Source organism: Sphaeramia orbicularis, chromosome 12, assembly GCF_902148855.1.
Source record: "Sphaeramia orbicularis chromosome 12, fSphaOr1.1, whole genome shotgun sequence".
Classification (NCBI taxonomy): Eukaryota; Metazoa; Chordata; class Actinopteri; order Kurtiformes; family Apogonidae; genus Sphaeramia; species Sphaeramia orbicularis.
Genome location: NC_043968.1, coordinates 17,728,279 through 17,741,877, shown reverse-complemented (window position 1 = coordinate 17,741,877; position 13,599 = coordinate 17,728,279). Strand labels below are relative to the sequence as shown.

General features: G+C 39.7%; 1 protein-coding gene across 1 annotated transcript; it reads left to right on the top strand.

Moving 5' to 3' along the window:
• The first annotated feature begins 318 nt into the window (after positions 1 to 318).
• On the top strand, positions 319 to 12,146 carry hip1r (huntingtin interacting protein 1 related). Its single transcript, XM_030150220.1, has 33 exons — positions 319 to 454; positions 2,073 to 2,136; positions 2,300 to 2,442; positions 2,545 to 2,601; positions 2,676 to 2,756; positions 2,913 to 2,989; positions 3,087 to 3,148; positions 3,243 to 3,383; positions 3,475 to 3,532; positions 3,617 to 3,692; positions 3,781 to 3,918; positions 4,004 to 4,126; positions 4,253 to 4,436; positions 4,521 to 4,609; positions 4,702 to 4,818; positions 4,940 to 5,041; positions 6,240 to 6,434; positions 6,579 to 6,689; positions 6,766 to 6,960; positions 7,045 to 7,192; positions 7,922 to 8,008; positions 8,080 to 8,187; positions 8,285 to 8,421; positions 8,518 to 8,628; positions 8,720 to 8,778; positions 8,875 to 8,905; positions 9,621 to 9,683; positions 9,797 to 9,897; positions 9,994 to 10,099; positions 10,860 to 10,983; positions 11,063 to 11,124; positions 11,210 to 11,815; positions 11,912 to 12,146. The coding sequence occupies exons 1-33, from the start codon at positions 374 to 376 to the stop codon at positions 11,945 to 11,947; spliced, it is 3,873 nt and encodes a 1,290-aa protein (XP_030006080.1). The 5' UTR covers positions 319 to 373; the 3' UTR covers positions 11,948 to 12,146.
• Positions 12,147 to 13,599: the final 1,453 nt, after the last annotated feature.

The following is a 13,599-nucleotide window of genomic DNA, read 5'->3' as shown; positions in this document are numbered from 1 at the left end:
GACTCAGAGGAGATGCAGTAGCTCACCTGTAAATGTCTTCCGCCCCTTAATGGTGTCACTACTTTTTATATAAACGATTTTATACTTAAATTGCTTGTCAGTGTTTATTTCGCTGGCTTTTATTAAATACATAACTTTGTGTGGAGACTTTACGCGCTGCGTGGCGCTCTATTACGCACAGGAGAAGCGGACTTTTCCCCGCACAGATTGACTTCAGAAGGAGGGGGGGGCTGGTAAGTGAACATTAGGACAAGAAGATAATTAGACGAAGAAACACGAAGAGATCCAGCAGAACACGAAGAGCTGAAACCTGGAAGAGTGGGACCCAAGTGGATGAATATAGTTGACTGTTGACGCGGTGAACAGTGAGAACATGAGTAAAACGAAGACCAAGAATGAAAACAAGACGGAAAAGGCCTTGGCTGCCGAGAAAGAGCAGTTTGGTAAACAACAGGTAAATTATTTCAGTTTTATAATCAGGGAAATGTTAACAAAGGCAGAAATGTTCAGTAATTCTAATATCGAAGTGCATAAACGCATCCATTTCTAAACACTTGGTTGCGAAGGATTTAAATTGGGTCCACAAATAAATTTACATGAAAAAAAAAAAATTTTTTTTTTTTGATAAGAAGCATGTTTTCGGCCATTTTAAAACTTGTTTCGTTGTGATAATGGAACTTTTTTCACACTAGACGCTTGGACTCATGGCAGCAGGTGTAATAAACGGCTGTGTCCCATTTGGGTGCATTAGTTTCAGGCCGTGAACATTATTCGCTTATTATTATTATTATTATTTTTTATGCATGTTTTGTGTAAGCTTCAACGGACCAAAATATCTGCTGTGAAAAATGCCTAATGGACATAAAACACTGAATCCAATAAGAAAGGCCAGTGAGAGGCTTTTTCTTCCAGAATGCATTTGGTCTCATAGATGAAGTGTCTTCAGTAATACATGCATAAAACAAAAATACAATTTATCAGATTTAATCTTTACAATACGACTAGTTAACCCTTTATAAGGCACTCATGGAAATACTCTGAAATTCAAAGTGTGTTATTGGAGGAGATAACAAGAATGTGTTCCTTTTTATTTTTTTTATTTTTCAAAAATGTTTATTGTTATATAGAAAATCAAGGTCAGTGAAGTTACCATATTTGGTCCCTTACCTATAAGTGGCAAAAAAAAAAACAAACAAAAAGTATATGTAAAAAATACAAGAAAAACACGTGTAAGGTAATAAGAACATCCCTTTTAGAACATTAGACCAACTTAAGTGCTGATCCAGACCCCTGTCCACATCCACATTCTCCCTTTGAACATCATTCCTTACATTAGTACCATTACTTCATGGTACTTAACAAAGCAGGTACACTCCCTGTTCATGCCGAGGTGGACCTTACAGACCCTGTAGACCACATTGGGCCTGAGATTGTTGACTCACTGTCCTCACTGTAACTGTTACTATCACTGTCTTGTAATATGTGTGGAAATTACCAAAAATAGTCACTTGCCCAGTAAACGGTTATAGATGATATAGCACGTGGATGTTGGCTTTTTTACATTAAATAATTGTCTTGATTGGGAAACAGCATAAAGCAACAGTTTTTTCCACATACATTTTTTTTTATGGAGTAGTGGAGGTTTTTTTTTTTTTTTAATAAAGCTTTGAAACTCTGGTCCCCAACTGATAACATAAATGCATTGTTGTGTTTTAAGAGGATATCGTTTTTTGAAGTTGATCCTCAGAAAAAGAAAGTTGAGGAAATACACACGATATCCGCTGTATTTTATTGTATTATAATGTTACTGTGCAAACCATATGAAAGTGTCCATTTTTGTAGCTAAAACTGGACTTCATTGTCTTTCATGTTTCTGTAAACTGTGACCAAATGTTGACTTTTAAAATGGATAATATTACAAACCAGTTTCAAGTCCTAAGAGTCAGTTTCACCCTCACATCTGGAATAAATGAAACTTTTTTTTTTTTATCCTTTTCTGTAGTGACTTACTAGATGTTGACAAGTTGTAAAGTCAATATTACAAACCACTTCTAAAACCTCATTTCTTTCAGCTCCACAGCATCAGCAAAACTCTGACCTCAGCTGAAGTTTCACCTAAAGAGAAATATGTCCGCAGTATCCTTTTTACATTGTGTCTATTATTTACAAAGCCGCATGATCTCTAACACCGTCATGTAATAAACCTAGTCTGTTGTAAACAAAGACAGTCGGTCTTAAAGGAATGTGACATTTTCTCTTTGTTCATAAGTATATTCAAGTCTCCTTGACAGCTGTAAAGATATCATCATGGGAAGTCATAAGGAGGGTGGAGCTACAACCTTCTGGTCCTATGTCCTGAACCTGCCTCTGTCCAGCAACTCCATGATCAGCTGGAAGTTTTGCTATCTGCTGCACAAAATGCTCAGAGATGGACACAAAAACGTAAGTTGAAATCCCAAATGCTTGTTTAATTTTTGTCCCTCCTTCATTCTTTAACAGATGACAGTCTCTGTGTCATCTCTCTTGTCTGCATCTGACCTGCAGGTGATTGTAGATTCCCACAGATATTGCCGTAATGTGAAAGATATGGGCATTCTCTGGGTGAGTAGCAATAAAAGTTGTTATTCAAATAAATAAATGCCAGGTATGTTTAATATTTCTATCTGTGTTTCCAGGGAAATTTGCATGATAGATATGGTCACATTGTTGCCCTGTCTGCAAAATATCTCAGCCTCAAAATGGAATTTCACAAAAAGGTGAGGCAAGAACTCATATTTTTATTTGTATACTAACAAATAGTAAATTCTATCGTGCCATGTTGAATCTGTAGTAAAAAACAAAACAAAACAAACAACAAACAAATAAATAAATCACAGCTGAAGTCTAAAATGAACAAAAAAAATCCTCCACAGCACAAAACGATTCCGGGGAACATGGAGGCCACTGATGAGACTCTGGAGAGGGAAGCAGGAACTGACATGAATAAAGTGTACATCTCCATTTTAACCAATACTTTAAGCAGCTATTTAAGTACATGCATGTGTTTAACAGTCTTGTCTAAATATGATTTATGACTTATTCTGTAGGTTAGATATGACACAGGAACTACTGGATTGCATGGATGCTGGACTAAAAATGTCAGACACTGGTAAGTAAACCAGGAAGTGGTTGACTTGGCACAGGCAGACATAACTCTATAATCCACATCATATTCATATCATAAACACGTATCTTTTCTGAAGTCCTGCGTCAGTTGGATACCAATGGGGCAAAATCCACGACTTCAGCCGGTCAGTGCAGACTCACACCACTGATACCGCTCATCCTGGACTGCAGCTTCCTCTACCACTTCTCTGTGCGGCTGATGTTCAAACTTCACAGTCGTAAGTGACCTAGAAAAACATTTATGTTAAATCTAACCTTTTGGTTTTTTTTAGGTCTCTCAGTCACTTGTATCTTCCATCACCTTTACAGGCATTTCTCCAGATGTTCTTCTTGGACATCGAGAGCGATTCCGGGATTTATTTATAAAGTATTTCCTTGGATTACTAGTAATGCATGTTATATTTTAGTCCATAATTTGGTCTCTCATTGATAGCTCTTCTTTGTCTTGTAGCCTCACACAGTTCTTCAACAGAGCCAGGGAAATGGAGTTCTTTAAAAGTCGCATCCAGATCCCAGACCTTCCAGATGTAAGTAGGGATTTCACTCTTTCTGTCGGTGTTTCCTGCCGTACATAACCCTTATCTATGTGTGTTTTCTCTCAATATGTAACTACAGGAGCCTCCAAACTTCCTCCGTGCTGCTGCTTTGGGTGAATATAAAAAGCCAGTGGTGGTGATGCCCAGCGAGGAGCAACATGAGGAGGAGGAGGTGGTGGAGCCTCAACCAGAGTTCAGAGAACAGCTGCAGCCACAGGTAAAACCAGAGATGGGTCATATCAGTGATTTGAACTTCTTCATCTGGCTTCATGCACAACAGTTAATCTTTTTAATGATGGCAGTACTATTTGCTGAGCCAAATGGCAGTGCCTGAAGCTGCGATGGAGCAAAAGGAAACTGAAAATGAGAGTCTGAAGAAGGAGCTAGAGGTTCTCAAACCAGAGCTGCAGCTCATTAAGTCTGAGGTCAGTGTGATGCGTAATGTGGCACTGGGGTAACATATCTCACCTGCATTTTTCCATATCTCAATGCTTTCTAATGTTATCCATTCAGTACAGAAGGAACATAACCCTTTGTCATCCTCTCTTCAGGCTCAGAGGTGCGTGACTGAGTTAAAGGCTCAAGTGAATCGCCTGGAAGCCGAGGTCGAAGAGCAGCGCACCCACAAGCAGGTGGCCATGGTGGAAAACGAACATCTACGGATGGAAGTGGAGGCGTTACGCTGTGCTAATGTGGCCAATGCCGGAGCGCAGATTGGATTCAAGGAGGCAGATAGTGAGTTTACAGTTCTGTTTAAAGGTGGAACAGATGCACAGATGTAGCTGAAAGTTACTGAAACATCTGATGTTGTCCACACAGGTAGAGCTCAGGCGGCAGAGCTTCGTTTTACTCAACTTAAAGAGAGACACGCAGAGCTGGTGACGAGTCATGCTGATCTAATGAAAAAGGTAAACTGCTTCAATCATTTTACTCTCTTTGTTTTGCAGGTTTAGGATCTTGTAAGTTGTGTATTCATTATGGTTTGTGTGTCGATGTTTAGAACGCAGATACAGTGAAGATGCTGTCCAGTAAAAAACAAGACCATGATGAAGTGCTGAGAGCCAAACAACTACTAGAAAGTGAGCTGGAAAACCTACGCCAGGAGAGGAGGAACATGGTAAGAGCTCTTCAGCTTCTGCAGACAAGACAAAAAGAAAACCTTGAGGATGATATCTATTTTAGCAAGAAAAATTCAACATTCTGTCCAAGTATTAACCAAGTTGTCCTCTCCTGGTCAGATGAATCAGCAGCAGCAGGAGGCCGACCGTCTGAATAAAGAACTGCTGGAGCAAAGAGCAGAGCTGGCTCTTCTACGCAGCACCCTGGAAAGTAAAGAGATGGTGAGACCTAATGGAAAACTCAAACACTAAACACAAATATTAGAGGTTCCCTAAGGTTGATCGATTAATCAAAATATCTGCATTGTTCAGTAAAATGTGTCATCGCATACCACTAGAAATGAAATATGAGTAAACACATATTCTCCAATTAGAAAAGAACATTTTCTTTTTTACAGTCGACCTCAACAAATCACAACATCAGTTTGTATTTTTTCTGTGGATATCAATTTATAGTCCCATTAACATTTCTACTCATGATGCAATCATACCCTCCTTGACTGCTAGCATCACAATAATAAGAGATTTTAATGTATAAACTTTTCAGCTTTTCATCATTTTTCATGTAAACCAAATTATACCCCATAAATTTGATCTGTTCATTTTTTTAAATTAATCAAAACACATTATTTAAATATTCTACAACATTTCCTGTTTTTACTCTTAAATGTTCTGCCTGTCTCCTGCACTTTGTTCAATGTACAGGGTGGGGAAGCAAAATTTACAATGAACATTCAGTTGTTTTTTCTCAGCAGGCACTACGTCAATTGTTTTGAAACCAAACATATATTGATGTCATAATCATACCTAACACTATTATCCATACCTTTTCAGAAACTTTTGCCCATATGAGTAATCAGGAAAGCAAACGTCAAAGAGTGTGTGATTTGCTGAATGCACTCGTCACACCAAAGGAGATTTCAAAAATAGTTGGAGTGTCCATAAAGACTGTTTATAATGGAAAGAAGAGAATGACTATGAGCAAAACTATTACGAGAAAGTCTGGAAGATACTATTAAAGAAGAATGGGAGAAGTTGTCACCTGAATATTTGAGGAACACTTGCGCAAGTTTCAGGAAGCGTGTGAAAGCAGTTATTGAGAAAGAAGGAGGACACATAGAATAAAAACATTTTCTATTATGTCAATTTTCTTGTGGCAAATAAATTCTCATGACTTTCAATAAACTAATTGGTCATACACTGTCTTTCAATCCCTGCCTCAAAATATTGTAAATTTTGCTTCCCCACCCTGTATTTTTGCTCCTGCTGTAAACAATGCAGTATCCCCATGGTGAGATCAATAAAGCACAAACCAGACTTGACTTCATGGAGTAGCCCCAGTTATTCCTGCCCACCTGGCCTCCATGTGTTTTTGCTCGCTGATTTAATTCTAATCAGCCATTTGTTGTAATTTTCTCAGGAGGGGTCTCAGGTGAGCAGTAGCCTGGCAGCTCTTCAGGCAGAGCGGGATGTGCTGCTGCGTTCAGCCAGAGAGAGGGACTCGGAGCTTTCCTCGCTCAGACAGCAGACACAGCAGCAGCAGAGCTCTGTGGATCTGGAGAGAGACCGACTCAACAGGGAGATCGAGGCTCTGAGGGCTCAGCTACAGCAACAGGTGCAGTGAAGAGACAGCAACAGCACACACAAAGGAAAAAATATAAATGATATGTGGTGAAGTTCTCTGACCATTTAAAGATGTATTTGTTTGGATGTTGACATAGCCATTAACTTCCGTTTGTATTTGTGATGTATCTTGTAGTTTGCAATCAATGCAGAGCAGAAATTAGAGATTGACAGGCTGAAGCGAGAGCTGGACACCATACGAGCAGAACTGACACGTGCACACAGCGCCCTGCAAAGCAAAGAAATGGTAGGAATATGTCTGAAAATACTGTTTAAACACTGGTCACGAATCCTTTTGTCAAGTTTCATGTGCTTTTCCCCAGACTGACACCCAGCTGAACAGTTCACTGGCAGGGCTGCAGGCGGAGAAGGAGGTGATGCTACGTTCAATGAAGGAACAAGAAGCAGAGCTGATTTCTCTCAGACAACAAGCCCAATTCCATCAGAGCGCCTTGGAGCAGGAGAGACAGAGGAGCAACATGGAGCTGGGAAGCCTGCATGCACAGTTACAGCAACAGGTGGCAAACTGGACTTATGACTGCACGATGGAGGCGTTTGATGAAGATGTGTTACTGATGAGTTTGTATGTGTGTGTTAAACAGGTCCATCATGAAGGTAAACTCACTCAGAAGCTGCAGGAAGAGCAGTTTGGTCTGCTGCAGTGTGCGGTGGTGGAGGCCGAGGGCATCATACTGGACGCTGTAGCCAAACTGGACGACCCCATACACGTGCGCTGCATCAGCTCACCTGGTAAAACCTCCTCTATTTTACTTGACTTCAGTGATATTTTGTAACAACTAATGCTGAAGTTGCAGATTGCATCTAAATGAATACCACTCTACCCTCACCAACCATACCATACCATAAAAACCCACAAGTACTTTGATAGAAGGTGTTTGTCTTTTTAACTAAGGGGATATGAACTGTTCTTATAATTGCGTTTATACATTGAGGAAAGAATAATTATGAATATTGCATGTTTTTCTGCACTTAGATCTTCCTAAATCTCCCTACACCCCCTCCACTCAAAAATATATGTTTTCCAGTGTTCGATCTCTGACTATGACTTGTGCTACATGGCATATGTGAGGGTTTTCTCACATTCATCAGCTGAAAATAGAAAGTTTCTCTGTGCTGAACTGAAATCTGAATTCAATGGACAGACCCACAAGCAGGATTGATACCGTCACAAAAATACTGGAGCCAATTGTAAGTTAATAAGAAGCTTTTAGGTGTGATGTGGAAACCTCAAGCCATCAGTGCACGAAGACTGAGAGTGGATTTTTATCTGTTGTCCCATGAATAAACTTCAGAAAATGGATGAGAACATACCAACATTAAACTCAAATAATGATTAATTGCAATATTTTCTGTCTTATATTTTGTCTGAAATGGGTCTTTAATATTGTGTGTGATTCATTTGTTTTTCAGGTAATATTACTTTTAATTTTTTTTGCACTTTTTCTTTGTGATTTTCAGATTACTTGGTGAACCGAGCTGAAACCACTCTGGGTTCTATAGACAAAATGCAGCAGAGCCAAGTTGTCTACCTGGGAAACAAGAGTGGTAGGAGAGACGTTGTGTACATTTGTGTTGCACTGTGAAGGAGTGTGTCTAATGTCTCTGTATTGTTTTAGACGCCAGCGGCCTCTTGCGATCGGTCACTCAGTTCTCCCACCTTGCTGCTGACACTATCGTTAATGGAGCAGCAACATCGCACTCGGCTCCGACTGACCAGGCCGACCGTAAGAAACACACGCAGACTTCAGCTGTTTGTGACGCACTATAAACACATGATGCACAAATATTTAATGGTCCATTCTGTTTCCTTATCTCATGCAGTTTTAACTGAGAACTGTCGAGAATGTGCAAACCACTGCCTTCAGTTCTTAAGGGACTTGAAGCTTCAGGCTAGTTTACAGAGAGCTGACCCCTCTGCCATTCGTTACACTGTGCAGCGCATCCTCAGTCTGGGACAGGTGGGAAAAACATGTCCAATTTAAAAAGTTTGGACCTGTTAATACTTACCTGTAGGTATGATGCGTAATTAAACACTCTGATTTGGTTTGGTTTAGGATTTGCGTCCAAAAGGGCAGGATGTGCTGAAAGAAGAACTTGGAAACATGGTGGATAAAGAGATGGCAGCCACATCGACAGCCATTGAGGAGGCTGTGCTGCGAATGGATGTAAGGATACACTGAATATGCTTAACCCCCCCCCCCCATATTGGTGTGACGCTGGCCACTGAAGGTGTCTGACTTTTATGTCTTTTCTTAGGAGATACTGAGTCAAGCAAAGAGAGAAACTTCTGGCATTAAGTTGGAGGTCAATCAAAGGTAGGAAACACACACATTTATACATCTGTGTTTTGTTCACTTTAAAGGCTGTCTCCATTTCCAAAGTGCTGTGTCTAATGTTCTGTGTTTTCATAGTATCCTTGGATCTTGTTCAGACCTAATGAAGGTAAGAGCTCTTGTCTGGAGCTGCAGCTATCAATTACTTTTGTAATCGATTAATCTATCAATTATTTGATTTGATTTGATTTAATTAAGTTATTTGAATGGGTGAAAAAATTTTAATTGTAATGTGCAAAAGACATGTCTGAAAATTACAACTTGTCCTTTATTCCAGAACTAAGTATGAAAGTAAAATGATATAACGACAATAACAATACTGTATACACACACATACAACTAAGTCAAATGACATCTACAAACAATATGTTCACTGCAGGGCTCAACACATTTGTATCCAACTTACTAACAAATTAAGATGGAACTTACAACTTAAAAAAATGAACCCAAATATTTTTAATATTTGTGTGAAAGCTTAAAAGTTTAACAGAGTAAGTGATGGTTCCAATGAAGGAAAGTGAGCATACAGACACTTTCTGCCTTTTTGTCCTTGTCTCTTCTGAGCTATGCGCTGTGTTGTTTGTGTTGATCCTCGCGTCATGTGTGTCACAATAAGCATTTGTGTGAAACACAACAGCAGAACCAATGTTTAGCAACAGTGAAATGAAGAAAACGAAGCATCAATTCAGGAAAACTGTTATCAAATATTTTTTTTAATCAGCTGATGAATGAATGATTGAGTCATCCTTTCAGTTTTGCTCTGGTCACTAAATGTGTCTCTAATCCCGCATCATTCATTGGCTTGTGTCTGTTCTTGTCTCCAGGCTGTTCATATGCTGGTGACATCTGCTACAGATCTGCAGAAAGACATTGTGGAAGGAGGCAGGGTGAGGCCGCCAACATGTACTTAGCCCTGTTCGATTGTGAAGAAACATAATCTCCTGAATTCCCTCGGTAATAACTGGTAACCTCAGTGATGTCGTATTTGTTCTTGCCACAGGGGGCAGCATCTGTTACAGAATTTTACGCCAAAAACTCCCGCTGGACAGAAGGCCTCATCTCTGCGTCCAAGGCTGTGGGCTGGGGGGCCACAGAGCTGCTGTAAGCATGACAAAATGAAACCAGTGCTGTTATGTGTTACATAGTATTTTATGTTTTTATGTTTAATCTTCTGTGTATTTCCCTCCTCACTGTTAGAGAGTCAGCCGATCGAGTCGTGGGTGAAAATGGCACCTATGAGGAGCTCATCGCCTGTTCGCATGAGATCGCTGCCAGTACTGCCCAGCTGGTCGCTGCCTCTAAGGTACGGGGGGGTGTCAAACTCCCTCCTCTTCATCTACTGTTTAATTACATCAAAACTGGCCCCTTACAGTGACTTTGTGTTTAGTAAATAGTGACTTTTGGGCAGATGTCGGCCCCCAGTGAAGGGACTCTGCACTGGTTCTACTCTTGGACACCAATGATCATTGAGTGTGTGATATATAGTGACCTCTAGCCGTTAAATTGCAGATTTCAACTGATGGAATTACCCCTTTATCTGCTTCAACTGTGACAAACATGGAAGCTTGTTTGTTTTTGTCTGTTCTGGGCTTTTAGTTTATCTAACGGGACATTAACTCACATTAAAGTGTAATGTATCTGCAATTCGCCATAAAACTAAGAAAAGAAGATGAAGTCTATTTGGAGCTACTGCTAGCAACTGTTTGTTTTGTAGATTTAAATGTAACATAATAAAAATACACTTGAGTAAACAGAATATAACATTCACAGTTATATTTCTGGAATGAGATTCTTTTAATTTGCCCTAAACATTACATACTGGACCTTTTTTAATGAATGGATCAATCTCCCACTACACTGCTTCTATACTCTTAATCAATAATGAGAAAGGTCAAATATTTATACATCATCTGTTGAAGTGCACAGTGAAGTTATGAATATGCCACTAGTGCCTGACATATATAATAGTTACTTTTCACACATTTTCAAGGAAGGAAACTTCAGGACTCTACGAGGCTACATAAATGCTACTCATCTCACCTTTATTGTTCCACTGGTTTCAGGTAAAGGCTGACCGCAACAACAGGAAGTTGCACACGCTGCAGCAGGCCTCAAGGCATGTAAATGACATGGCTGCTGTGGTCGTCACCTCCACCAAACATGGGCAGCAGCAGATCTCTGACCGGGGTGAGAAGAGGAGCTCACATGTATGATGTGGTGGATGCACTTCAAGTACATCTGTAACTGGATGGTGTTGTCTTTTCAGGTGTAATGGACTTCTCTGGTATGTCTCTGATCAAACTGAAGAAAGAGGAGATGGAGGCTCAGGTAAGGGTATTAAAATGTGCCTTTGTGTTTTGTTAGATGTCAAGGGTGTCGCTAACGGGGATGTTGTCTTCTCTGACTCGTGCAGGTGAAGGTTCTGCAGCTGGAGAGCCAGTTGGATCAGGAGCGAGTCCGACTCGGGGAGCTCAGAAAAAGGCATTATGAGCTGGGCAGCTCTGGGGCCAGCGCAGAGGATGAGGCTGAAAGCTTCCCACCCCCACCACCCCCCACTTTGCTGAACACCCCAGTACCTTCATCCTTTTCACAGACACAGCCTTACCTGAACACTCAGAGCTCCACCCACACCAACCCATTTGCACCGACTCAAACACAGGCCTACTCGTTGCCGCAGTCATACACACCAGTGAACTCCTACTCACAGTCTCAGTCATACACACCTGCACAAAACTACACCCCCGCTCACACTTACACACCCCCACAATCCTACACATCATCACAACCCTACCTGCCTCCCCAAACTTACACTTCCTCCCAGCCTTACCTACCCCCTCAGCCCTACACACCAGCTCAGCCTTACACACCTTATTCACTCCCACAATCCTCCTCGGGCCTCCCCCCACCTCAGTCCTCAGCCCAGCCCCCGACACCTGCACAGAACAACACAGAGACCACCAGAGCCACTGCAAGGAAATCAAATATCTTTACCAAGTCAGGAAACCGGCTGAAGAACGCAGTAAGTGTTAAAGCTGAACCTTCATCTCATTTTGTCTGTTTAAAGTAGGTGTTATATATATTAATCTTTTTTTTTTATTATTATCATTATTTACAGTTCAGAAGAAGTGACGCAGGAACAGGGGATTCATGAGGCCTGGCTGAAAAAGAAGAAACTATTTAAACAATCACTTATAACACAACTGTCCTTTTAGACCAAATGTGTCAAATTCATTCTAGTTCAGGGGCCACATGCAGCCCAATGGGATCTCAAGTGGGTTGGACCAGTAAAATAATAGGTTTAATAACCTATAAATATTAATCCACATTTGTTTGTTTGTTTTAGTGTGAAAGTTAAATTATATTTTGAAAATGTAAATAACCTGAACATCCATGTACAACCTGAAGTTTGTTTGTTTTTTTTCAAGAGAACAATTTCAACAATATTCTGTCTCAAGTTATTATTAACACAACTAATACAGATCACAGTGTATCTATAAATGCAGAAAACATTTAGTAACAGGCATTATATTGTTAAAATTGCACTTTATTTTCTTAAGATATTTCAGGTTGTTTATATTTGTTCAGGTCATTCACATTTTATTGTGACAGGATAGTTTGTAAATGTAAATATTTTTATAATGTAATTTTACTTTTTTCACGTTAAACCAAGCAGAAATTTTGGAGTTGTCAGTATTTATAGGTTATGATGCTATTATTGTACTTTGATATCGCACTGACTTGTTTGTGGCCCCTGAACACCCCTGACTGTTAATGTTTTCAGTGTAATTTTTTTTTTCCCTGGTTTTGGCCCACAGGCTGAATGTTTGACACCCCTGTTTTAGATGTTGAAAACATAAAAAAGTCTGGTTCTCACTTTGTTAAAATCCACTGCAGTTATTTTGCAAACAATAAATGGACATATGGATGCAAATATCAATTTCAATATTTTTACATTATTTTTTGTAATCATCTATCCTGTTATTAATAGGTGTTATATAGAAATCTGATTGCCCAACCACAAAGAAATTACTGGTTATTCTGATGTCTTCACATTACCTTGTTTGTTTCCCAAAAAATAAATTCCAATTATACCATAATGTGTGTGTAATTATAATTTTAGAGGACAAGTCTAACTACACAGCATCCACTGCAAGTTGAAAAATAATAAAGGTTTCATCTAATCTTTTATACACATCTGTAATACTGAAAAAACACACAAAATTGGATTGTATTTCATTATTGTAGAAATAAAAATGAAGGCCTGTTTAAATGTATAAAATTAATGAAATAAACGTCTGAACCACAGTTTGTGAATGCTTTCAGTTGGTTCATTATCTGCACATTGGAGCTGCATGATATTTCATGGAGTAGTTTTCAGTTCCAGTGACTGAAGGCATCTCTGTGCTGTAACATGAACTCACAGCGACCTCATCTGTCTGTTATTTCTGTCATGCGCATTACAAACTGCAGTCTCACCACTATGGAAGTATCCACTGTAGACTCCCACAGGGACCAGAGAGGAACCACGTCAAGTTACAGACCAGAAGGAGGATACAGGAAGTGAGTGATGACCACTAGGCCTTCAAAGTAAAAGTATAATTCAAGCACTGGTGAGGAAAAAAGCTTTGGCACCAACACCAGAGTTGAACAGATCTCACATCACTCACAGACACTCAGCACTTGGAAACTCATCATATACAATATAATTTTATGGAGATTTAAGTCTGACTGGTAATCGCACATCTAAAAATGACCCATTGATACTCCAAGAGAAAATACAGAAGAATATTTAAAACATAGAAT

Bases quoted from the DNA above. Each gene is read 5' to 3' on its own strand.
- hip1r (XM_030150220.1), top strand. From the start codon at position 374: ATGAGTAAAACGAAGACCAAGAATGAAAACAAGACGGAAAAGGCCTTG. The intron at 4,819-4,939 runs GTAAGAGCTCTT...TCTCCTGGTCAG, and splicing joins GCCAGGAGAGGAGGAACATG to ATGAATCAGCAGCAGCAGGA. The intron at 8,188-8,284 runs GTAAGAAACACA...TATCTCATGCAG, and splicing joins TCCGACTGACCAGGCCGACC to TTTTAACTGAGAACTGTCGA.